At 40.6% G+C, this 24,394-nt stretch overlaps 1 protein-coding gene across 2 annotated transcripts; it reads left to right on the top strand.

Annotated features, from left to right (window-relative positions):
- The first annotated feature begins 280 nt into the window (after window positions 1-280).
- On the top strand, window positions 281-13,776 carry LOC113079463 (myosin heavy chain, fast skeletal muscle-like). 2 transcript variants are annotated; one of them, XM_026251727.1, is made up of 41 exons: window positions 281-348; window positions 584-629; window positions 793-1,005; window positions 1,136-1,279; window positions 1,349-1,505; window positions 1,988-2,015; window positions 2,126-2,237; window positions 2,327-2,419; window positions 2,506-2,569; window positions 2,673-2,771; window positions 2,855-2,958; window positions 3,126-3,264; window positions 3,347-3,465; window positions 3,581-3,730; window positions 3,818-3,988; window positions 4,063-4,363; window positions 4,626-4,693; window positions 4,771-4,858; window positions 4,945-5,062; window positions 5,169-5,292; window positions 5,766-5,902; window positions 5,984-6,239; window positions 8,190-8,432; window positions 8,570-8,746; window positions 8,844-8,989; window positions 9,075-9,165; window positions 9,268-9,657; window positions 9,735-9,861; window positions 9,958-10,076; window positions 10,197-10,393; window positions 10,483-10,666; window positions 10,741-10,906; window positions 11,004-11,128; window positions 11,334-11,642; window positions 11,749-11,952; window positions 12,047-12,172; window positions 12,315-12,485; window positions 13,008-13,112; window positions 13,201-13,296; window positions 13,412-13,543; window positions 13,678-13,776. In XM_026251727.1, the coding sequence occupies exons 3-41, from the start codon at window positions 805-807 to the stop codon at window positions 13,693-13,695; spliced, it is 5,799 nt and encodes a 1,932-aa protein (XP_026107512.1). In that variant the 5' UTR covers window positions 281-348; window positions 584-629; window positions 793-804; the 3' UTR covers window positions 13,696-13,776. The 2 variants fall into 2 exon arrangements, with proteins under 2 accessions (XP_026107512.1, XP_026107511.1); XM_026251726.1 differs by having other exon boundaries at window positions 4,623-4,693.
- The last annotated feature ends 10,618 nt before the right edge of the window (window positions 13,777-24,394 follow it).

Below are 24,394 nucleotides of genomic sequence, written 5' to 3'. Positions count from 1 at the left end.
AAACATGGACTGTTAAACTTTTATATCCTATAAGTGTAGTATCCAAATGTCTATGATTAATATGTTATTGCTTTAAAATTAAAACATATCAACATCATGAATTTAAGTATAGAAAGGCTGTTCAGTTGATCTAAACCATGAGAATAATTAAAATATCACATGCTCCAACAAACCAACGAAACAAAAGAAGGACAACGTGTTGCTATTTTCCACTAGGACTGAGATGCATCATCATAAACCATGTAGAATAACATTACCAAATCCAGCTGAACAGTTCAGCTGAGTCTTCAGTAAAGATACTATATAAATTACAACCTCTGATTGAGGCACAGTTGCCCATCAAAACTGGTGAGTCACTATCTATCCATCTATCTATCTATCTATCTATCTATCTATCTATCTATCTATCTATCTATCTATCTATCTATCTATCTATCTATCTATCTATCTATCTATCAATATGTATGTATGTCTATCAGTCTGTCTATCTATTTATCTATCTATCTATGTCTGTCTGTCTATATATATATATATATATTACTAATTAGTATATAGTCTATAGTATATAATTGTTATTTTTCAGAATCCTGAACTTGACAGCTGCAATTTCCATCTGAGATTAATACAAGGTAAAGAACTTCCCAACTGATGGTGACAATATGATTTGTTTGGCTGTTTGGTTTAACTGATTGGAATTTATTAGGAAAGTTAGAGTTGAAAGTAATACAATGACAATCAAAAAGTGAATCTAATGAAGTATATCAGCATGGTGATGTCAGTTGTACTCCACAGTAAAGTACAATCATGGGAGATGGTGAAATGGAGTGTTTCGGCCCGGCGGCCATTTACCTCCGGAAGCCAGAAAGAGAGAGACTCGAGGCTCAGACTGCTCAATTCGATGCCAAAACAGCATTCTTCGTGACAGATCCAGCTGAGATGTACTTGAAAGGTACTCTTCTTAGTATAGAGGCTGGCAAAGCTACTGTCAAAACTGACTGTGGGAAAGTAAGTATCAAATATAAAAAAATAATATTTCATATGTGACTGTGCTTGAGTCTTCAAAGCATAAAGTTTTAATAGTGTAGAAATAGTGTAGAAATATGTGTACAAAACGTCTAAAAAAAGTTAATTACAGACTGTCACCGTAAAAGAAGATCAAATCTTCCCAAGGAATCCTCCCAAATTTGACAAAATGGAGGACATGGCCATGATGACCCACCTGAATGAGCCTTCTGTGCTGTTTAACCTCAAAGAGCGTTACGCAGCATGGATGATCTATGTAAGTAAATCATAATTTATTCCTGGAATAGGGCAGCAACATTGTAAAACTGGACGATCTCCATTTCAGACCTACTCTGGTTTGTTCTGTGCCACTGTCAATCCATACAAATGGCTCCCAGTGTACGACGCAGTTGTTGTGTCTGGATACAGAGGCAAAAAGAGGATTGAAGCCCCACCTCACATCTTCTCCATCTCTGACAATGCCTACCAGTTCATGCTAACTGGTAAGTGGATTCCAGCAGTTTCAACATATAACAGTTAAAGAGACAATGAAAAATACACTTTATAATAACTAGCATGAAGTATGAGCCTATAATTCATTGTCCATAAATTGCTGTTGTGACAGAGTTCATAGAAAAGCTGAATTAACTCCAAATAGTATCTTTCCATCAAAGGTGACTGATGTTTTTTTATCCTTAGTTAACAACTTCTTAATAAACGGTACCTAAATGAGGTTTTTAAGCTGAGGAAACTGAGTAGTACATTTCAAATGAATGTTCAATTAGTAAGTGTTTGATAACAACCATTATTTTGCATTATTTTATCTTCTATATGTACTTATATGAATAAATAACTGAAATGTTAACTTTAGAATATAGCCTATTAATCTAATAACACTGTCAAACAACAAACACTTAATAGCTTCAAGTTAATATAGAGTGCTACCTAATATATATTCTGTTAATATTTCACGGTTTAATTTCAGATCGTGAGAACCAGTCTGTCCTGATTACGTGAGTAAATATTCTTCTGCTGAATCTAACTAAACCTGAAGCTTTTTTAGTTATAATTGTAAATCAGTAAAAGATTTATGACTAAATGATGAACTCATATAAATCTCCAGTGGAGAATCTGGAGCAGGAAAGACTGTGAACACAAAACGTGTCATTCAGTACTTTGCAACTGTTGCGATGGCTGGTCCAAAGAAGACAGACTCTGGCCCTGGAAAAATGCAGGTTAGTGAGTATCTATTCTAGACAGTGTTAATGAGGACAGTGTTTGTGATTCACCTCATGACTGCCCACTGTGCTACAATTACGTCTAGGGATCACTGGAGGACCAGATCATTGCAGCCAACCCTCTGCTGGAGGCTTATGGTAACGCCAAGACTATAAGGAACGACAACTCCTCTCGTTTTGTAAGTTGCACCTATGAATCATCATTAATAACATCATAAATTGTCGATCACAAACAGTTGACCTTTTATCAATGATTTCAATCTAGGGTAAATTCATCAGGATTCACTTTTCGGGCACTGGTAAACTGGCCAAAGCAGATATTGAAACTTGTGAGTCAACACTGTTTTTAGCCAAATATTTTATTTGGAGTCTAAGATGTGGGTTGCTCAATTGAAAACAATGTCTTTTTTTTACCACACTCTTCTTGGAAAGATCTGCTAGAAAAGTCAAGGGTAACATTCCAGCTGTCTGCTGAGAGGAGTTACCACATCTTCTACCAGCTCATGACTGGACACAAGCCAGAGCTGCTCGGTGAGAAATCTACAGGATTGTGTGTTTCAGTTATTTCTATGTTTGAGAGCACTGGAAACATTCTGCACATCAATTCTTTACAGAGGCCCTGCTCATCACCACCAACCCTTACGACTATCCGATGATCAGCCAGGGTGAAATCACTGTCAAGAGCATCGATGATGTGGAGGAGTTCATTGCCACAGATGTATGTGGACAGCTGCAATATTATTATTAGTAGAAGTATTTTAGACTTTTTGCTAAATTTATGAGCAAGTAAACATCAGAAAAACACAAGCTTTAACTGAATACTGCATGACGCAGTATAAAGTACTCCAATAAACATTATGATTTATTTGGTCTGTGTAAAAACAGAGTGCCATTGACATTCTGGGCTTCAATGCTGATGAGAAGATCAGCATCTACAAGCTGACAGGTGCGGTGATGCATCATGGGGCCATGAAGTTCAAACAGAAGCAGAGAGAGGAGCAGGCAGAACCTGATGGCAATGAGGGTAAGATCAAATTTTAGCACAAATTAACATATAAACGGTCACTTAAATAGCAACAATAATGCATAAAACTCTGCTTCCCTAGCGGCTGATAAAATCGCCTACCTCATGGGCATCAACTCCGCTGACATGCTGAAAGCTCTGTGTTACCCCAGAGTGAAGGTCGGGAATGAGATGGTGACCAAAGGCCAGACCGTACCACAGGTGATGACTTCATCAACACATTTTACTTGTGGATATAGTGAGACATGTCTCAGACATAGTCATCATGAGAAGTAAGGGTACTAATATAATCTACAATGACCTTTGAATTTGTCAGGTGAACAATGCAGTCTCTGCACTCTGCAAGTCTGTCTATGAGAAAATGTTCTTGTGGATGGTCGTCCGTATCAATGAGATGTTGAACACGACGAATCCTAGAGAGTACTACATCGGTGTGCTGGACATCGCTGGATTTGAGATCTTTGATGTGAGTATCAGTCATTAATGTCTCTGAAAGGATCAAGACATACAAGATAACAGTCAGTTGCAATAATTGCTTCTGTTGAATTATCAGTATAACAGCTTGGAGCAGCTTTGCATTAACTTCACAAATGAGAAACTGCAACAGTTCTTCAACCACACCATGTTTGTTCTGGAGCAAGAGGAGTACAAGAAAGAAGGCATTGAATGGGCATTCATTGACTTTGGTATGGACTTGGCTACCTGCATTGAGCTCATTGAGAAGGTAAGAGGATATTCAGTAAATTAAAATAACAATCTCACTGTGCCTGTACTTGAGTGGGAATATTTCTTCAACAGCCAATGGGCATCTTCTCCATTCTTGAAGAAGAGTGCATGTTCCCAAAGGCTACAGACTCAAGCTTCAAAAACAAGCTGCATGACCAGCATCTGGGAAAATGTTCAGCTTTCGAGAAGCCCAAGCCTGGGAAAGGCAAAGCAGAGGCCCACTTCTCTCTGGTGCACTACGCCGGCACTGTGGACTACAACATTACTGGCTGGTTGGAGAAGAACAAGGATCCACTGAACGACTCTGTCGTGCAACTTTACCAAAAGTCAGCACTCAAAGTGCTGGCCTTGCTGTATCTCGCTGTGCCAGAAGGTACAAACATTTGCATTTCCTAAATTCCTTTGTGTTTGAATTATGTACAAGACGCCTTCTTATACAAAACTAAGAAAAAAGAATGAGGTCATCAGAGTGCAACAAACTATGTGATCACAGACTTTGGAGTTTTAAAAAACGAAGTTTGTCTATGCAAGAGAATAGTTAGAATTAACAAGACGCAAATAGAGATTATTGAAGGGCTTGATGGACAGCAACACATGATTAACAAAAAAAAAACCCTGTCACTGATATAAAGCAGAGGGAGGTGCAAAGAAAGGAGGCAAGAAGAAGGGTGGTTCCTTCCAGACGGTGTCTGCAGTTTTTAGGGTAAACAGATTCTCTCTCTAATTGAAGTTTGTGAATTTTTCACCATTGCGATTAGATTAATCACAAACTTTCCACAGGAGAACTTGGGGAAACTGATGTCTAACCTGAGGAGCACTCACCCTCACTTTGTGCGCTGCTTGATTCCTAATGAAACCAAGACTCCAGGTAACCTTGATCCTTGAAGACTCAAGTAGATCACGGTTTTGAAAAAAAAAAAGAAAACCTGAACCTTAAGAACATTTGCATCTCAGGTCTGATGGAGAACTTCCTGGTTATCCACCAGCTCAGGTGTAATGGTGTGCTGGAGGGCATCAGAATCTGCACGAAGGGTTTCCCCAGCAGAATCCACTACGGTGACTTCAAGCAGAGGTAATGACATCTTTTTGCAACTTCTTACTTAGAGATGATGTATAACCTAATCTTTACCTCCTAACGTATTTCACAAGACTACTACCTTCCCGTAAATGTCCTCTAGATACAAAGTATTAAATGCTGCTGTCATCCCTGAGGGACAGTTCATTGACAACAAAAAGGCTACAGAGAAACTCTTGGGCTCTATTGATATTGACCACAACCAATACAAATTTGGACACACCAAGGTGAGCTGTTCAGCAAATACACCACGTGGACAAATTATTTCAACTCTTTCCTTCTCATTTTTTACTCTGCTACAACACAATGACATTGTAGAGAATTCAGTCCTTCCAATTGCCCTGCATCAGTATGAAGAAGGCAGGCCTGAAGCTTTTGAATAGGCGTTCAAGTCTAGGCTTTGTGTCGGTCAAGCCTTATTCCACACAAGATTACACAAAACATTTTTGTACTCCACTTTGTGTACCGGACACTGTCATGCCTCCTCAAACTGTTACATCAAAAAAGAAAGGACAGAATTCTCCCAAATGTCATTCTATACTATAGTATAGGCCATAATATATGTTTTTCCCCACTGGAATTACTGGAACAGCCAATCTCAGTTATTATTAGGGCCATATCCCAGGCCACATCTACTCTGAAAAGCACTTATTGGCTTCTTCAACCCTACAGCACTAATATATTACAAATGTTCTTGTAGGTGTTCTTTAAAGCTGGTCTGTTGGGTACTCTTGAGGAGATGAGAGATGAAAAACTATCAAGTCTGGTTACCATGACTCAGGCTTTGGCCCGAGGATATGTAATGAGGAAGGAGTATGTCAAAATGACGGAGAGGAGGTACTTACAATAATGTCTGAAACACAACTGTTTAGTTGCACAGTGTGATAAAGGCTGGTTTACTGATTACAATTTTCACAGGGAGGCAATTTATTCCATCCAATACAACATCCGCTCATTCATGAATGTCAAACATTGGCCATGGATGAAGGTGTACTTCAAGATCAAGCCTCTTCTGAAGAGTGCAGAGAGTGAAAAAGAAATGGCATCAATGAAAGAGAACTTTGATAAAATGAAAGAAGATTTAACAAAGGCATTAGCTAAAAAGAAGGAGCTTGAGGAGAAAATGGTGTCACTTGTTCAGGAGAAAAACGATCTTCTACTGCAAGTAACTTCTGTGAGTATTTCACCTACATTTATGAACATAAGTAGGGATGCACCGATATGAACATTTTGGCCGATACCCATAACCGATAAATCTTTAAATATGAAAGCCAAGAACTGATATGTTGGCCGATAAATCTCAATCCACATTTCACAGAATTTATGAGAGCCTGATTACCAAAAAGTCTCACCATTAAAAGGTATTAATAAAGCATATATAGACAGAGTGGTAAGAAATGTAGCAGAGTGTGTTGAAAGACGTTAATCATGTAAGGACTATAGCCAGAGATATTGTCAAAATCATTAAATATTATCATTATTAAGAGTACTTGGCATTTCCAATTAATGTAGGCCTGTTATTTTCTGTCTAGTAATGTTATGTTACTTTTATTATTAAATTAATATTAGAATGAATTTGCTTCACAAAAATTTCATAGTGGATCACTGCATAACTGACATGCTGTGACACTGTGATAAAAGAAAATGGCTATAAGCATAGGCTACTCTTCACTGAAAATGTTTTAATAATGTCTTTTAAAACAGGTTTATTATAGCCTACAACAAGTCATAGCCCTACAGCCTGAATAAAATTGTTACACCTCAGTAACACTTTATTAATGAAGCAAAAGAGCAGCTTTATTTTATGCACCGACTTTCAAAAACAACCTGTTCAAAAAAAATAAGTTTCTTTTCATTGTTTTCACTCTGTTCGGGCCCCAAGAGAAACATTAAAGAAATAAATTAAAACAGTTATACACACCACATATTAGAATATTTGTCTCTCTTCATCTCTGAGAGAATACGCACTGTTAATACGTCATCAGATTCCGAAAATGTGAACAGATTTTACTTTAAGTATCATGGTGAAAGACGTTCACCAGCATAAGTTTGACTTGCACAAAGTTTGCACGTTGCTTGTATGATATCCTGTGGCTCGCCTTCATGGTTTAAAACAGAAGTAGCCTATTTCCAATACTGCAATACACCTGCGCTACAGCTCGAATAGTCAGATGTGTCGTGGACACACTCTGAACGTCCTGAAACACGGCAAATAAACCCAAATAATTCACAACTTTCTTTATTACGGTAATATTCTCTTTATATTATTGTGTTTATGAGATTCCCAATTATAGTTATTAATGTTGTACATTACTGTTCAAGCTGCGTGTGCTGAAGCTGAGGAGCTGAATAAACACCAGTAAATTGAAGTGCTGCCATCTTATTAAACACATGGAACGCATTAAATATTCAGATATTTATACAACATAAATATAATATTACAACATGTGTATATATATATATATATATATATATATATATATATATATATATAAAATCTCATTCATAGTTATTAATGTTGTAAACTGATGTTCGAGCTGCGTGCACTGAGCTAAAGATTATCACCAGCAAATTGAAGCGCTCTATTAAACCTCTATAGATTAGAGCTTAAACAAATGCATTCTATCTGAGAAAAATCTGATTTATATGCATAAAATAAACACAATACTACAACGTACAATTGAACAGAAGACTGTTAATTCACAAGCGAACTTAACTGTGCTAGTCACGTGTGTATCCGTTGTGAATGTGCTCTTCCCTTAACAATGCACTAAAATCCAGGCGGACAAAGATTCTGTTACATTATTTTACAGTAGCTAATGATCTCAATATAATATTATAGACTTGCCATGCACATACTGCAGTTCACTGTATTTTCCATTTCGAAGTGATTCAAATAATATTTCAAGCAATTAAAAACCATCATGGTGAACAGTGCACATCTGGAGTGTCTCTGCAGGAAATAATGCATTATTTATCAGCTCTAAGATAATGGTCAAATTCTCTTACCGGTCCGATAAAAATAACAGAAAAATTCAAATTTATCAGCCAATACCGATATGGTGGCTGATATATTGTGAATCCCTAAGCATGAGTCATTAACTATATCCATTCCAATGAACAGGAATCTGAAAACCTCAATGATGCTGAGGAGAGATGTGAAGGGCTCATCAAAAGCAAGATCCAACTTGAGGGCAAACTCAAAGAGACAACAGAGAGACTAGAAGATGAGGAGGAAATCAATGCTGAACTGACTGCCAAGAAGAGGAAACTGGAGGATGAATGCTCTGAGCTGAAAAAAGACATTGATGACCTGGAGCTCACCTTGGCAAAAGTGGAGAAGGAGAAACATGCAACAGAGAATAAAGTCAGTATATATATATACATTCTACAATATGCTCAACCAATCGTAGTTTTCCTACTTGGAACCAAACTCTTCATATAAACTGCCGGTTATGATTCAGGCTCTTGGTAATGAAACCAGTAATTAATGTTTCTATTTAGGTCAAAAACCTGACAGAGGAGATGGCCTCTCAAGACGAGAGCATTGCCAAGCTGACCAAAGAGAAGAAAGCCCTCCAAGAGGCACACCAGCAGACTCTTGATGACCTTCAGGCAGAGGAAGACAAAGTCAACACTCTGACTAAAGCTAAGACAAAGCTTGAGCAGCAAGTGGACGATGTAAGATGTTTGGCATAGGAATAAGACCATGAATCAATGAGAACTAAAATGTATTGCTCTATACCAGATGTTAATGTTTCAGTTTCTGTAACAATAGCTTGAGGGCTCATTGGAGCAAGAGAAGAAACTTCGTATGGACCTTGAGAGAGTCAAGAGGAAGCTTGAGGGTGATCTGAAACTGGCCCAGGAGTCCATAATGGACCTGGAGAATGAAAAACAGCAATCAGATGAGAAGATCAAAAAGTGAGTGGCCATCAGATTTTGAACTTTACACAACTACACAAAATGAGTATTTGGCACATTTTACAAAACACTACTTTCAAAACAGGAAGGATTTTGAGATAAGTCAGTTTCTCAGCAAGATTGAGGATGAACAGTCTTTGGGAGCACAGCTTCAGAAGAAGATCAAAGAACTTCAGGTAACACTAGCTCTAATCTTTCTGATGTGAAATGGTGAAGTTAGATGCATAGCTGGAAAAATCCATATACAAATATCAATAAAGAAGCCATTTTTTATTTAGGCCCGTATCGAGGAGCTAGAAGAGGAAATTGAGGCAGAGCGATCTGCTCGTGCCAAAGTGGAGAAGCAGAGAGCCGATCTTTCTAGGGAACTTGAAGAGATCAGCGAGAGGCTTGAGGAAGCTGGTGGTGCCACTGCTGCTCAGATTGAGATGAACAAGAAGCGTGAAGCCGAATTCCAGAAGATGCGTCGTGATCTGGAAGAGTCTACCTTGCAGCATGAAGCTACAGCTGCAGCTCTCCGAAAGAAGCAGGCAGACAGTGTAGCTGAACTCGGAGAACAGATCGACAACCTCCAGCGGGTCAAGCAGAAGCTGGAGAAGGAGAAGAGTGAATACAAGATGGAGATTGATGATTTGTCAAGCAACATGGAGGCTGTGGCTAAAGCAAAGGTAATGTCACTAGATGATCATTAATAAGTAAAAAATCTTCTTTACAAACATATTCATATAATCTTTAATCTCTTTAGGGTAATTTAGAGAAGATGTGCCGCACCCTTGAAGACCAGCTGAGTGAAATCAAGGCCAAAAATGATGAAAATAGTCGCCAGTTGAATGACATGAATGCACAACGAGCAAGACTTCAGACTGAAAATGGTAAGAGAGTAAGCTACACTTAAAAACTCTTAAAACAAAATTGAGTTAAAATATTCTGTTATTATATTTAATGCTAATATCTAACTTGTTTCTAAGGTGAATTTAGCCGTCAGCTGGAAGAGAAAGAAGCACTTGTTTCACAGTTAACTAGAGGAAAACAGGCTTTTACTCAGCAAATTGAAGATCTCAAAAGACATGTTGAGGAAGAAGTCAAGGTAGAGTTGCAAATATTAGTGTTTTGATAATCAAATTATTTTTTATGTTTTTCTTTTTTAAATCCAAGCCATCGTGTAGATAGTAAAGTGTTTAATATCCCAAAATGTGCCGCCCTATAGGCCAAGAATGCTCTGGCCCATGCAGTTCAGTCTGCCCGCCATGACTGTGATTTGCTCAGAGAGCAGTACGAGGAGGAGCAGGAGGCCAAAGCTGAACTCCAGCGGGGAATGTCTAAGGCCAACAGTGAGGTGGCCCAGTGGAGAGCCAAATATGAGACTGATGCCATCCAACGCACTGAAGAGCTTGAGGAATCCAAGTAAATACAGCAAAGAAAAGTCTTGAGTACCCTACATTTAATTTCACAAATATTAGTAAGGTTTCATCATTTAATACCACTTTCTTTAGGAAAAAGCTGGCACAGCGTCTCCAGGATGCTGAAGAATCCATTGAGGCGGTGAACTCCAAGTGTGCCTCTCTGGAAAAGACCAAACAGAGGCTGCAGAGTGAAGTAGAGGACCTGATGATTGATGGGGAGAGGGCAAATGCACTGGCTGCCAACCTTGACAAGAAGCAGAGAAACTTTGATAAGGTAAGAAAGAATCTTCAAATCTAAACCTTGAACTATGGACTTGGCTAATTAACAATGATTACCTTTTTCCCCAGGTCCTAGCAGAGTGGAAACAGAAGTATGAGGAAAGCCAGGCTGAACTAGAAGCTGCTCAGAAAGAAGCTCGTTCTCTCAGCACTGAGCTTTTCAAAATGAAGAACTCCTATGAAGAAGCTCTTGACCACCTCGAGACCCTGAAGAGGGAGAACAAGAATCTGCAACGTAAATGCCACTTTTATTTTTACAGCAAGGATTTTAAAAAACAGAGATGTCTACAAAAACAGAAAATGATGTACAATTGATTTTTAAATACTTTCAGAGGAGATTTCTGACCTCTCTGAGCAGCTTGGAGAGACTGGAAAGAGCATTCATGAGATAGAGAAAGCCAAGAAGACAGTGGAGTCCGAGAAAGCAGAGATCCAGACTGCACTAGAAGAAGCTGAGGTGCCATTCCTTTACTACAACACTAACATCACACCAGTACTTTGAACAATATTAAAACATTGTACATGTAGTGATTCAAAACCTTAAATGAATGTAATTATTTCCTTCTTAAACAATCACAAATATACCTGCCATAACTCCGGAGCCATATAGTATGATTTTACAAGTTTAAACAGTAAGTAAATTATTTCCTTTTTGCTTGCAGGGCACCCTGGAGCATGAAGAGTCCAAGATTCTCCGTGTGCAGCTGGAGCTGAACCAGGTGAAGAGCGAGATTGACAGGAAGCTGGCTGAGAAGGATGAGGAGATGGAACAGATCAAGAGGAACAGCCAAAGAGTGATTGATTCCATGCAGAGCACTCTGGATTCTGAGGTCAGGAGCAGAAATGATGCCCTGAGAGTCAAAAAGAAGATGGAGGGAGATCTGAATGAGATGGAGGTCCAGCTGAGTCATGCCAACCGCCAGGCTGCTGAGGCCCAGAAACAGCTCAGGAACGTCCAAGGACAACTCAAGGTATCTCTCAGTAGAATGAGGAGTTTAAGTGCTTGATCATAGGAATATGACACATGAATTAACTGAAGAATGACATGCAACTAACAAAGAAAGAACATTTCCACAGGATGCCCAACTGCACCTCGATGAAGCTGTCAGAGGACAGGAGGACATGAAGGAGCAGGTGGCCATGGTGGAGCGCAGGAATGGCCTGATGCAAGCAGAGATTGAGGAGCTGAGAGCTGGCCTGGAGCAAACAGAGAGAGGACGCAAAGTGGCTGAGCAGGAGCTGGTGGATGCCAGCGAGCGTGTGGGACTGCTGCACTCACAAGTACAAAAAGATTATTAAATACTAAGAGCAAATTCCGATTACATGATAAATAATTAGTTAAATATACACTAAACTACCTGCTTAAATCCTGCAGAATACGAGTCTTATTAACAGCAAGAAGAAGCTTGAGACTGATCTGGTCCAGGTTCAAGGTGAGGTGGACGATGCAGTCCAGGAGGCCAGAAATGCAGAGGAGAAGGCCAAGAAGGCCATCACTGATGTGCGTGTTTGCATTATGTTACTCTATGCTAATTTAAACAGTTATTTGACTTTGTTTAGTTGCATGTGGTAGCAAAGAGAACATTAATGGAAGCTAATTCTATCTATATTGGTTAGCTTGTTTTAATTGGCCTATATTTCAGGCTGCCATGATGGCTGAGGAGCTGAAGAAGGAGCAGGACACCAGTTCTCACCTGGAGAGAATGAAGAAGAACATGGAGGTGACTGTCAAAGACCTGCAGCACCGTCTTGATGAGGCTGAGAGTCTGGCCATGAAGGGTGGAAAGAAGCAGCTCCAGAAACTGGAGTCCAGGGTAAATCACTGGCTAAATACAGTCTTAGCATGTACTCATACTAGGAACGGGTGTCTTCTAATGAGCCAGAGTGCGATTATACAATGATTATGGAATCAGATGACACTGATGGAGGAATTTGCAGCTATACTCACAAAGTATTAATAATGTTTATCAACAAGGTGAAAACCAGACCGGTTATGGACCTATATTATTCAATATTCAAATTAAATAAAAACTGCTACTTTTCAAGTAGTAATATATGTTTTTTTGTATAAAATATGATAGTAGTGCACACACAGTAGCTGTCCCATGCTCCAGTGCAGTTAGCAACCACACTATATACATTGGTATAACACCAGAGCCCAACTGAACAATGCTCTGGCTCACCTCTTCAAGTGAGGTACAGAGTGATCACACTAGTCAAAAGAAATTAACTTTGGGGGTGCTCGGGAATGGTTCAGATCGCCTAGTGTGAGTAACCCTTAGATGAACTGGCCATTGCAGAGATTTCACAGTTATAACAATAACTATGTACTGAAGGTGCATGAGTTGGAGGCTGAAGTTGAAGCTGAACAGAGACGTGGTGCAGACGCTGTGAAAGGAGTGCGCAAATATGAAAGGAGAGTGAAGGAGCTCACCTACCAGGTAAAACTACACACAAATTAGATATCTAACACCTTTCATGATTGTATACATTGTTTAAAAAAGACCATGAACAATTTTACACCCAAAGACTGAGGAAGACAAGAAGAATGTGGCTCGGCTGCAGGATCTGGTAGACAAGCTACAGCTGAAAGTGAAGGCCTACAAACGCCAAGCTGAAGAAGCTGTAAGTCTAATGTCACATGTCTTGAGTTTGTAGCTTTGACATTATCTATTCAATACACTCAGTGACATGAGTGCAATGCTCTGAAAGGATTGGATATCTTGTGTAATCCTAACAGGAGGAACAGGCCAACACTCACCTGTCCAGGTACAGGAAGGTGCAGAATGAGCTGGAGGAGTCTCATGAGCGCGCTGACATCGCCGAGTCCCAGGTCAACAAGCTGAGAACCAAGAGCCGTGAAGCTGGGAAGGTAAAAACAGATGAACTCTTCAACTTTTCTCTGATTATACAGAAAAAAGTTATTTTTTTTACATAAAATCTAAGAAATGTTTTAAACAAAATGTTTTCAATTAATTCATTTATTAATTTTTTGCTTTTTTTAAGACTAAAGTTGAAGAATGAAGACAAGAAACTGCACATACAAGCAAGCATATGACTGACTTGTGCTGAGTTCTTCTGTGTCCATTAAATGGCAGAGTTTGACTTTGTTCTTCATTATTTTTCCACTTTCAAACTTCATTACATACTCAATCACTGTTTTAAAAGACAACTCATGAGGCATGATATGACAAAGAACACAAATGCAGAGTACTGAAACTGGGATAGTGACATAAAGAACCCAAAAATGAAAAGAAGGGGAAAAAAAACTAAACCGAAAACAGCCTGAACTTCAAAACAAAAATGTGAACTTATCCTTATATGAGACTTTGGATGAAAGTGTCTGTTAAGTGCATAAGTGTAAATGTGTTGGGATTACCCAAAAGTCACTGGCAAATAAGAACACAAAATACTCAAGGAGACCAAAGAAAATGGGTATATTAATGTACTGTAAAAAAGGCATTACATGAAACCATGACAACAAAGGAAATACCAAAATACAAAGGGAAGGGGAAACATGAACATAAAACAGCCAGCCATATCACCCTGTAGCCGAAGACTGGTTTCCCACTGAAGCTAAGCAAGATTGAGCTGGTCAGTACCTGGAAGGGAGACCTGGGAAAAATAGGTTGCTGCTGGAAGAGGAGTTTGTGAGGCCAACAGGGGGTGCTCACCCTGTGGTCCCTGTGGGTCCTAGCACCTCAGTATAGTGACGGGGACACTATACCATTAAAAGCACCTTTCTTTGGATGAGATGTTAAACCAAGGCCTTGACTCTCTGTGGTCATTAAAAATCCCATGACATTTTTCATAAAGAGTAGGGGTGTAACCCCGGTGTCCGGGTCAAATTTTCTCCACTGGCCCTTGTCAGTCATGGTCTCCTAAAGTGAAAGTGAAAGTGAAGGGACATTCAGCCAAGTATGGTGACCCATACTCAGAATTTGTGCTCTGCATTTAACCCATCCGAAATGCACACACACAGAGCAGTGAACACACACACACACACTGTGAGCACACACCCGGAGCAGTGGGCAGCCATTTATGCTGCGGCGCCCGGGGAGCAGTTGGGGGTTAGATGCCTTGCTCAAGGGCACCTAAGTCGTGGTATTGAAGGTGGAGAGAGAGCTGTTCATGCACTACACCCACCTACAATTCCGTCCGGCCCGAGACTAGAACTCACAACCCTTCGATTGGGAGTCGAACCCTCTAACCATTAGGCCACGACTTCCCCGTTTTTTTTTTTTTAAAGTAATTATCCCATCCACAGAATTGGCTCTATCTCTCTTTCTTCTCCACCTGTAGCTGGTGTGTGGTGAGCGCACTGGCGCCAATGTACTGTGGCTGCCGTCGCATCATCCAGGTGGATGCTGCACACTGGTGGTGTTTGAGGAGAAGACCCCCTCACATGACTGTAAAGCAGTGCTGGGTGCACAGGTATACACAGTAAAGCCATTCCAAAGCATACCAAAATGTATGAACATTACATGCAGAGCCATTGAGAAAGTTACAAAAATTTTGATTTTCCTGCCATGCCTGCCAAGTGGTTCACGAAGCTCTCAATAGTTACAAACAACTCTGTGCTGCTTATATGTTTGAATGTGTTTATTCGGGACAGACAGCAGTTTAACTATATTTGCAGCAATTTCTCGTACTTATGTGCATTGATAACTACACTGACTTCACTTTACAAAATTATTAAATTCTTTCAAGTTATAAAAATACAGCATTGCTAAGTTCCATTAGCCCTTTGCAGTTATAGGTGACCAAACACCTTACCTGTAACTTTTAATCAATTAAATAATTTTACTATATTTTCATTCAGTTCTATTTAGTTATTGTTTTGAAAAGATTTTTGCAACTGAATGATATGTGCACCCATGAATGACCAAATAAAATATAACATTCTCTAATTGGTTTATCATTTATATTATTATGTAGCATTTAGGGTAAAAATTGACAAAAACATTTTTAAATTCCAGTGCAAAGAGAAAAATAATATTCATATGTGATGCCATGGTTTAACCACTAGATGCCAATATGGCCATTTAATAAATATAGTCTACATGTATTTAGCACTAGTCTAGTTGCTCCAAAGAGTTTGGCCGGTCATAATTGCTTATTCCCTCAGCATTTAAGCAGGCTCGGGTAAGTCCACTGCTCAAGAAACCATCTCTAAATCCAGCGCTTCTTGAAAACTACAGACCGGGATCCCTTCTTCCTTTGCAAAGACACTTGAGCGAGCTGTATTTAACCAGCTTTCTATGTTCCTTGTACAGAACAACCTCCTGGACAACAACCAATCTGGCTTCAAAAATGGCCACTCAACTGAGACTGCTCTGCTCTCGGCTAGAAAGATGGGCATCTCTGGAACCTCACTCCTGTGGGTTAAGTCCTACCTCTCTGACAGATCCTTCAGTGTGTCTTGGAGGGGTGATGTTTCTAAGTCACAACACCTTGCTACTGGGGTTCCTCAAGGCTCAGTACTTGGACCACTTCTCTTCTCCATCTACATGACGTCATTAGGATCTGTCATTCAGAAGCATGGCTTTTCTTATCACTGCTACGCTGATGACACCCAACTCTACTTCTCATTCCAACCAGATGACCCAACAGTAGCTGCTCGCATTTCAGCCTGTCTGAGTGACATTTCTAGCTGGATGAATGACCATCACCTTCAGCTTACGAAGACAGAACTCCTGGTGATTCCAGCTAACCCATTGCTTTATCACAACTTCTCTATACAGCTGGGTTCGTCAACCATTACTCCTTCGAGAACAGCCAGAATCCTAGGAGTTGTGATGGATCACATTGCTACAACGACACGGTCCTGCAGATTTGCCTTATACAACATTAGGAAGATTAGACCCTTTCTGTCAGAGCAAGCCACCCAACTTCTTGTCCAAGCTCTTGTTCTCTCCAGACTGGACTATTGTAATGCTCTCCTGGCTCTTCCTGCATGTACTGTCAAGCCTCTGCGATTGATCCAGAAAGCACCCGCGAGGACTGTCTTCAATGCGCCCAAAAAAAAGCTCATGTTACTCCTCTCCTCATCAGGTTACTGGCTACCAGTAGCTGCCTGCATCAAATTCAAGGTACTAATGCTTGCCTACAAGACGACCACTGGCATGGCACCAATATACCTAAACTCGCTGGTTAAATCTTATGTGCCCTCCAGAAGTTTTCGCTCTGCAAGTGAATGACACCTTGTGGTGCCTTCCCAAAGAAGTTCAAAATCACTCTCACGGACCTTTTCCTGGACTGTGCCCAGCTGGTGGAATGACCTCCCAATCTCAATTCGTACAACAGAGTCTTTACTTATTTTCAAGAAAAATCTAAAGACTCATCTTTTTCGCCAGCCCTTATGAAACAAAAATATGTTGCAGTATATTGGAAAATATCATGTAATATATGAGGCATATATTCTTATATATATTTATTTTTTCCAACATATTGCAATATATTGAAAGCGGCAATCATTTGTATATTTTGCAATATATTATATAATATATGTATCATCAATATATTATTAAATGTATTCAAATATATAAAATATTAGAAAATAAAAAGGGAAAATAATATATTACAATATATCACAATATATTTTAAGAAATATATTGGTAAATATATTTTCCTTTCGTAAGGGAGCACTTGACCAACTAATACTAGAACTTTTCCTTCTTTTCTTGTCTTTTCATTTATTAAAAAAAAAAAAACCTGGCTATACGTTCTGTACTAGACTGAGACTTGTCATGGCACTTGTATACTGTTGTTGTTCTCTTGTTGACTTGACTGCTTCTATTGTTCTCATTTGTAAGTTGCTTTGGATAAAAGCGTCTGTTAAATGATTAAATGTTAAATGTTATTTTTTTTTTAGGTTTGTGCATAGACAACATTAAACACTTGATTTTAGTTTCATTTATATATATATATATATATATATATATATAATTAGTATAGGTTAATTACTTACTTCCCAGTGTTATCAAAACTCAGGCAATTTGATAATACCTAGAATATCATTTTAATATTTCACAAGCTAGGACCATGCCACAAACAAACTAAGGAACTGGGGAAGAGTAGAAAAAGGATGAAGGGGTCGAGGGAATGGGATGAAGGTCAGGTTGATCAGGGCGTCTTGAATTGAGGGCTCAGAGAAACTCAGGGTGAGGGTACCATCTCTAGCATATATTTAGGCCAGACAATGAGGACACCCCTGATACAACCTGATAGAGATAAAATGTGGGAGAAGGTTGACTAAATGGATGAGAAGGGAGGGAAGGGTGGGTTTGAGAGAACGAGACTAGCAGTGCAGTGTGACGTGGCCCGGTATATATGGATGTTCTTAGAAGTCAGGTGATTGTTTGGTTGTGCCCCAGCCCCAAACTTTAGTTAATACCAATTAACTCCATTTCAAAAGCTAGGACCACGCCACAAACAAACTAAGGAACTAGGGAAGAGTACAAAGAGGATGAAGCGGTCGAGGGAATGGGATTAAGGTCAGGTTGATGAGGGCGTCTTGAATTGAGGGCTCAGAGAGACTCAGGGTGGGGGTACCGTCTCTAGCGTATATTTAGGCCAGACAATGAGGACCCCCAAAGATGGGAAGAGCTGAGTCAAGTGTGAGCTCGTAATGCCCGATCATACAGTGAGGACGCAGAGACTGATTAGTTCAGGTGTTAACGCAGGTTCTTGTTTTCGTAAGCCTTTAGAAGTAAGAAAGTGTGAGAATGAGAGAAGCTGGCGATCACAGACAGTGGTTATTTGAAGGAATAGGATTAAAGGTATGTGGGGATCTGAAGAAGGAATGACTGTAAGATGTTAAGTTGTAGATGGACAGTGGGTCAGTTGATGGGAAAGGAAGCTTTGAGACAGTTCCAGGTGGAGTGGTATCGTGGAGATCATACAATTAAGAATAGCTTCTTGGAAAGCCTATTTGGTGTTTGGTCTGTGGTGCGACTGGCGAGAGATGCATTTATTTCAGAACGAAGTATAACTTCTGAAATGGGAAACGAGACGAAGAGCCGGTTTACGAGATTAAGGAGTCATGGTATAGGATTGCTTGGAGGAGGAATTGTTGTTGAGTAGATTAGTGGCCTATGCATGAATTGCATAACTACCAAACATAGTCATCCCTTTTTTATGGTTTCAATTTCTACTGCATAGTCTGAGCAGATGCGGGCTATTCAAACCCCTAGGATGGCTGTTATGACTATGGGATACGTTTCATAATGCTGTGGCGACTGATCGACTGTGGATTGTAGGAACTGAACTCTGGATGCTGTTCAGAATAGTTAATGGTTGGAATGAGAGTGTCATTGAGAGAAGATAAGTTGATTTGATTCAGTCTCTTCTGCTAGTGATCAGTCGACCATGTCAGGTTCTTGATAGGACTGCGGAGGTGCTTTGCAAGTCAGTCTGCTGGTGTTATGAGAGCAGGAGGGGTTGAGGATGAGAGGATATAGGAGGGGGAGGAGGTAGGGGAAGGTAGGGAGAGAGGAAGGGTGGAAGAAGGGATGTTGGGATGAGAGGATATAGGAGGGGGAGGAGGTAAGGGAAGGTAGGGAGAGAGGAAGGGTGGAAAAAGGGATGTTGGGATGAGAGGATATAGGAGGGGGAGGAGGTAGGAGAAGGTAGGGAGAGAGGAAGGGTGGAAGAAGGGATGTTGGGATGACAGGATATAGGAGGGGGGAGGAGGTAGGGAAGGTAGGGAGAGAGGAAGGGTGGAAGGAGGGATGTTAGGATGAAAGGATGTTTTTAAGTGGGGTGTGTTGCAAGAAGTAGGGAGAGAGGGGGAGAACAGAAAGAGGTTTGGGAATAGAATTGAAGGTTGAAGGGTCTTTGTAAGCAAACACTATAGAACATGCAATGCTCAATACGTCACTTAATCGCAGGAAGCCCCACCTTCTGAATGAAAGAACCGAACAGTAAGTCAGCGCGTCACTGCAGCTGCCAATAGAAGCTTCCCGGTTGCTATTGAAACAGTCAGCAGTCTTAGACATGCACTTAGGACTGCGCGTTCACACTGACTGATCTAGCCTGAATAAGATAACAGTGCTGTTGTTATCTGCGGGATGTCCGCATGAGGCACCACCGTGATGGTGTGGTTGGCTGCGGGCTCTTCCGCTGAGGTGCTGCCTTGGTGGTTGTTAACTGCATGATTGTTCGCCTGAGGCTCTGCTGTGGGGGTGCTGCTGTTGCTGTATGATAGTTTCACCTGAGGCGCTGGTGGTGGTGCTGTTGTAGCTGTATGATAGTTTCACCTGAGGCGCTGCTAGCGGTGCTGTAATAGCTGTATGATTGTTCGCCTGAGGCTCTGCTGTGGTGGTGCTGCTGTTGCTGTATGATAGTTTCACCTGAGGCGCTGGTGGTGGTGCTGTTGTAGCTGTATGATCGTTTCCCCTGAGGCGCTGCTGGCGGTGCTGTTGTAGCTGTATGATAGTTTCACCTGAGGCGCTGCTAGCGGTGCTGTAATAGCTGTATGATCGTTTCACCTGAGGCGCTGGTGGCGATGCTGTTGTAGCTTTATGATTGTTTCGCCTGAAGCGCTGGTGGCGGTGCTGTTGTAGCTGTATGATAGTTTCACCTGAGGCGCTACTGGCGGTGCTGTTGTAGCTGTATAATTGATTCGCCTGAAGCGTTGATGGCGGTGCTGTCGTAGATGTATGATCATTTCTCCTGAAGCGCTGGTGGGCTGCTGTTGTAGCTGCATGATCATTTCTCCTGAGGTGCTGATGGCTGTGCTGTTGTAGCTCTATGATCATTTCACCTGAGGCGCTGCTGGCGGTGCTGTTGTAGCTGTGTGATCGTTTTGCCTGAGGCGCTGGTGGCGGTGCTTTCATAGCTGTATGATCGTTTCACCTGAGGCGCTGGTGGCGGTGCTGTTGTAGCTGCATGATCATTTTGACTGAGGCGCTGCTGGCGGTGCTGTTGTAGCTGTGTGATCATTTCACCTGAGGCACTGGTGGTGGTGCTGTTGTAGCTGAATGATCGTTTCACCTGAGGCGCTGCTGGTGGTGCTGTTGTTAACTGCAGGCTCGACCGCTGGGCACTGTAATGGTGGTGCTGTTGTTAGCTATGTGGTCATCCACCTGAGGTACCACCATGGTGGTGGTAGTGATAGCTGCGGATTTAATAATGCTATTTGAGCAGAATGGTGGATGTCGGATTTGTTAGAGATAATTAGAAACGCAGAGCCATATTCCTGTAAACAGCTGAATTTAGGGTGGAAAAAAGGATGTCAGGATGAAAGGATGTATGTGAGTGGGGTGTGTTACAAGATGCGGGGAGGGAGGGAGGTTGGGAGGTAGAGAATGAAAAGAAGATTTAAATAGAATTGGAGGTTGAAGGGAAACCGTCTGGTCTGCATGAGCAAACACTAAAGAATACACAAGATGTGTCACTCCTTTAGTTTTGAAAGGTGTGAGGGACAGTGAATGGGCATCTGGAATTTAGAAGTAGCTGTAGAGAATTATTAGAAAACATGGAGCCGTATTGCTAATTGTGTCTATTTACTTATAAGCCATACCAGCATATGAGGCTATATGTCATGGCAAAAATCAGTTAATACATAAAATCAATCTGTGCACAAGTCTTTAATACATACAAGTCAAGGGGGGAACAATTTAGACTGTTCAATTTGACCAGCCTGCGTGTCTTTGGGCTGTGAGCCGTATTGCTGTAATCAGCTGAAAGGAAGGGTATAGGAATGGATGTTGGGATGAAAGGATGTTTGTGAGTAGAGTTTTGTGAACGAAATGTGAGCATAGAGAAGAGAGATCAGGTTGAATGAGTGCAGGTGGAATTACGTCTTGCCTGCCGCTAGTGGGCGCTGTGGTTTGATGCTGTGGAAGAGAATTCCCATGACCGTCACGTGTAATGGACAGGGGGCAAGGAACTTGACCGGAAGTTGAAGTCGGGTGGGGGCTGCCATCTTTTAGCAGAACTTCACTTGCATTAGCATTCCCATTGACTCCCATTCATTTTGGCGTCACTTTGACAGCAAATAACTTTACATCTGAGGCGTTTAAAGACTTCGTTTGTCCATTATTTATTTCTAAAGATACACGACAATGTATAAAGGGCTCCATTACCTTCTATGTTACATTATGGCCCCATATAAACAGTTTTTGTAAAAAATAGGCTAACGATTGCGTCATAACCACTCGTCTCTCTGTCGCATTACCGTAGAGACAGGAGGAGAAGCTCACAGGCAATTAACTTAATATGGCGTACTGGCGTTACATTTTAAAATACTATACAAAATAATTAATCAGAATACTTACTCCTGCTCACTCACGACAAAGAACTCCCCGCTCAAGCTCGCCGTCTCTGCAAGATTAACGATGGCAGTTTGCACGCACAGCCACTTAGAAGATTTACATCTGTCAGACAGGTTGCTGACATCGTCAAGCTTCGTTTGAGTCTGCGCGTCAGAAACGGAAGTGCTAAAAAACGCTAAAAATGGGCTTCACTTGTTTCAATTGAGTTCCAATGGGGTCGCTGTGTCCATTTCTTTTACTGTCTATGGTAATGGAGAGTGGAGTTGCCGGAAGTGCTGAAGGGCTCAAAGTTTGTCATGACAGAAGTTTTATTGAAACTAAATATAGTTGAAATAACTGTTTGTTATCTGCACGATTGAATTGGGTACCTTGGATTTAAGTGCGTGTTGAAGGTGACCCGTGATTTAGTTGTCCTCGGCTCTGGATTCTAGAAGAAATGCAATGAGAGCGCTGAGGAAGCGTGAAAGAGCGGCGAGACGGGAGCGAGAATTCAGTTTCTGCATTCACCACCCAAATGATGGCGAACTCGGCCCGCGGATCTCACTGACTGAGAGCAAGGAGGTTGGGCTCAGAATCCGCCTGAGATGAGCCTGTGAGTGGGCGCTCGAGACCCAGAATGTGGGCGATCGAATGCCACCGTTTCTGAAAGAGACTGTGATCGGAATGATGAGAGGTGATCGTTGAGTGTCGTCAGTGACATTGAATCAAACAGCGAGCCGTTCAGACCAGGCAAGTACACCTGTCCGTCGAGAGAACGAGACTAGCAGTGCGGTGTGACGTGGCCCGGTATATATGGATTTTCTTAGAAGTCAGGTGATTTTTGGGCGTGCCCCAGCCCCAAACTTTAGTTAATACCAATTAACTCCATTTAGCTCCCAAACTCTGGAATAAACTACCTAACAGTGTTCGGGAGGTAGACACACTCAGTCAGTTAGGAAATCTGTCCAGTAGCGGCACTTTATGATGCATGTTTTAATTAACGTTTATCATTAGATAACAGACAGTTATATTATGATTGCAGTTAGATGATATGAGAAACACCATAACAAGATACTAGTTGTCATATTTTTTTGTTTTTAGCCATTCTGCAATCTTTCTCTCCCTATAGGAGGTTGACTAAGTTTCAATGAATACAATACAGAGCTGAATGCAATTAGTTGCTTTGTGTTTTTTTTTCCAAACATTATTTTAAACCTTTTCCTGGGGGGGGGGGGCATGCTTGCCTTTTGTAGAATTATATTACATTGTATAGTAATGTGAATATTATAAAATAACACTGAGAAGTAAGTAATTAATTGAGAAGTAAGTAAGTAAACCTTGTTAATTTAATATATATAAAAAAATGAAAGTAAAATCAAGTGTTTATTATTGTCTATGCACAAACCTTAAAAAATAAATAAGCAATTATGACCTGGCAAACTCTTTTGAGCAACTAGACTAGTGTTAAATACATGTAGACTATATTTATTAAATGGACATATGGGCATCTAGTGGTTGAACCATGGCATCACATATGAATATTATTTTTCTCTTTGCACTTGAATTTAAAAACATTTTTGTCCATTTTTACCCTAAATGCTACATAATAATATAAATGATAAACCAATTAGAGAATGTTATATGTTATTTGGTCATTCATGGGTGCACGTATCATTTAGTTGCGAAAATCTTTTCGAAACAATAACTAAATAGAACTGAATGAATATACAGTAAAATTATTTAATTGATTAAAAGTTACAGGTAAGGTGTTGACACATGGCTAAGTTTGGTCACATAGCTGCAAAGGGCTATGAGAACTTTGCATTGCTGTATTTTTATAACTCCAAAGAATAAAATAGTTTTGTAAAGTGAAGTCAGTCTAGTTATCAATGCACATAAGTACGAGAAATTGCTGCAAATATAGTTAAACTGCTGTCTGTCCCGATTAAACCCATTCAAACATATAGCCAGCACAGAGTTGTTTGTAACTATTGAGAGCTTCGTGAACCACTTGGCAGGAAGATCAAAACTTGTTGTAACTTTCTCAATGGCTCTGCATGTAATGTTCATACATTTTGGTATGCTTTGGAATGAATCATTTTGAAAGAAAACTTATTTTTAACTTTTGTTATGAATGAATGCAGCATTTATGTAGTGCTTTACTGTGTATAGCTGTGCACCCAAAGTGCTTTTGTGCCCCCTCCCCTACTGAGCAGCTCCCAGATGCTCCACCTGAAAACCCCAGAAAACCCAACAGGAAAAAGAGGTAGGAGGGAGGTGAAGCGGCGGCGGACTAGGGGGAGGGAAGGAGGGTCAGAATACAGGGACAGGAGAAGCAGAAGCATGGACAGACAGGGACAAACAACCAGGTAGAATGGAAAGACAAAATACAGGACAACCAGGTAAAATGGAAAAAACAGAGACGGAACAACCAGATGGAATGGAAAGGCAGAGGCAGGAAAGTG

The sequence above is a fragment of the Carassius auratus genome, unplaced genomic scaffold (assembly GCF_003368295.1).
Source record: "Carassius auratus strain Wakin unplaced genomic scaffold, ASM336829v1 scaf_tig00028147, whole genome shotgun sequence".
Classification (NCBI taxonomy): Eukaryota; Metazoa; Chordata; class Actinopteri; order Cypriniformes; family Cyprinidae; genus Carassius; species Carassius auratus.
This window is presented reverse-complemented; position numbering and strand designations above follow the sequence as displayed.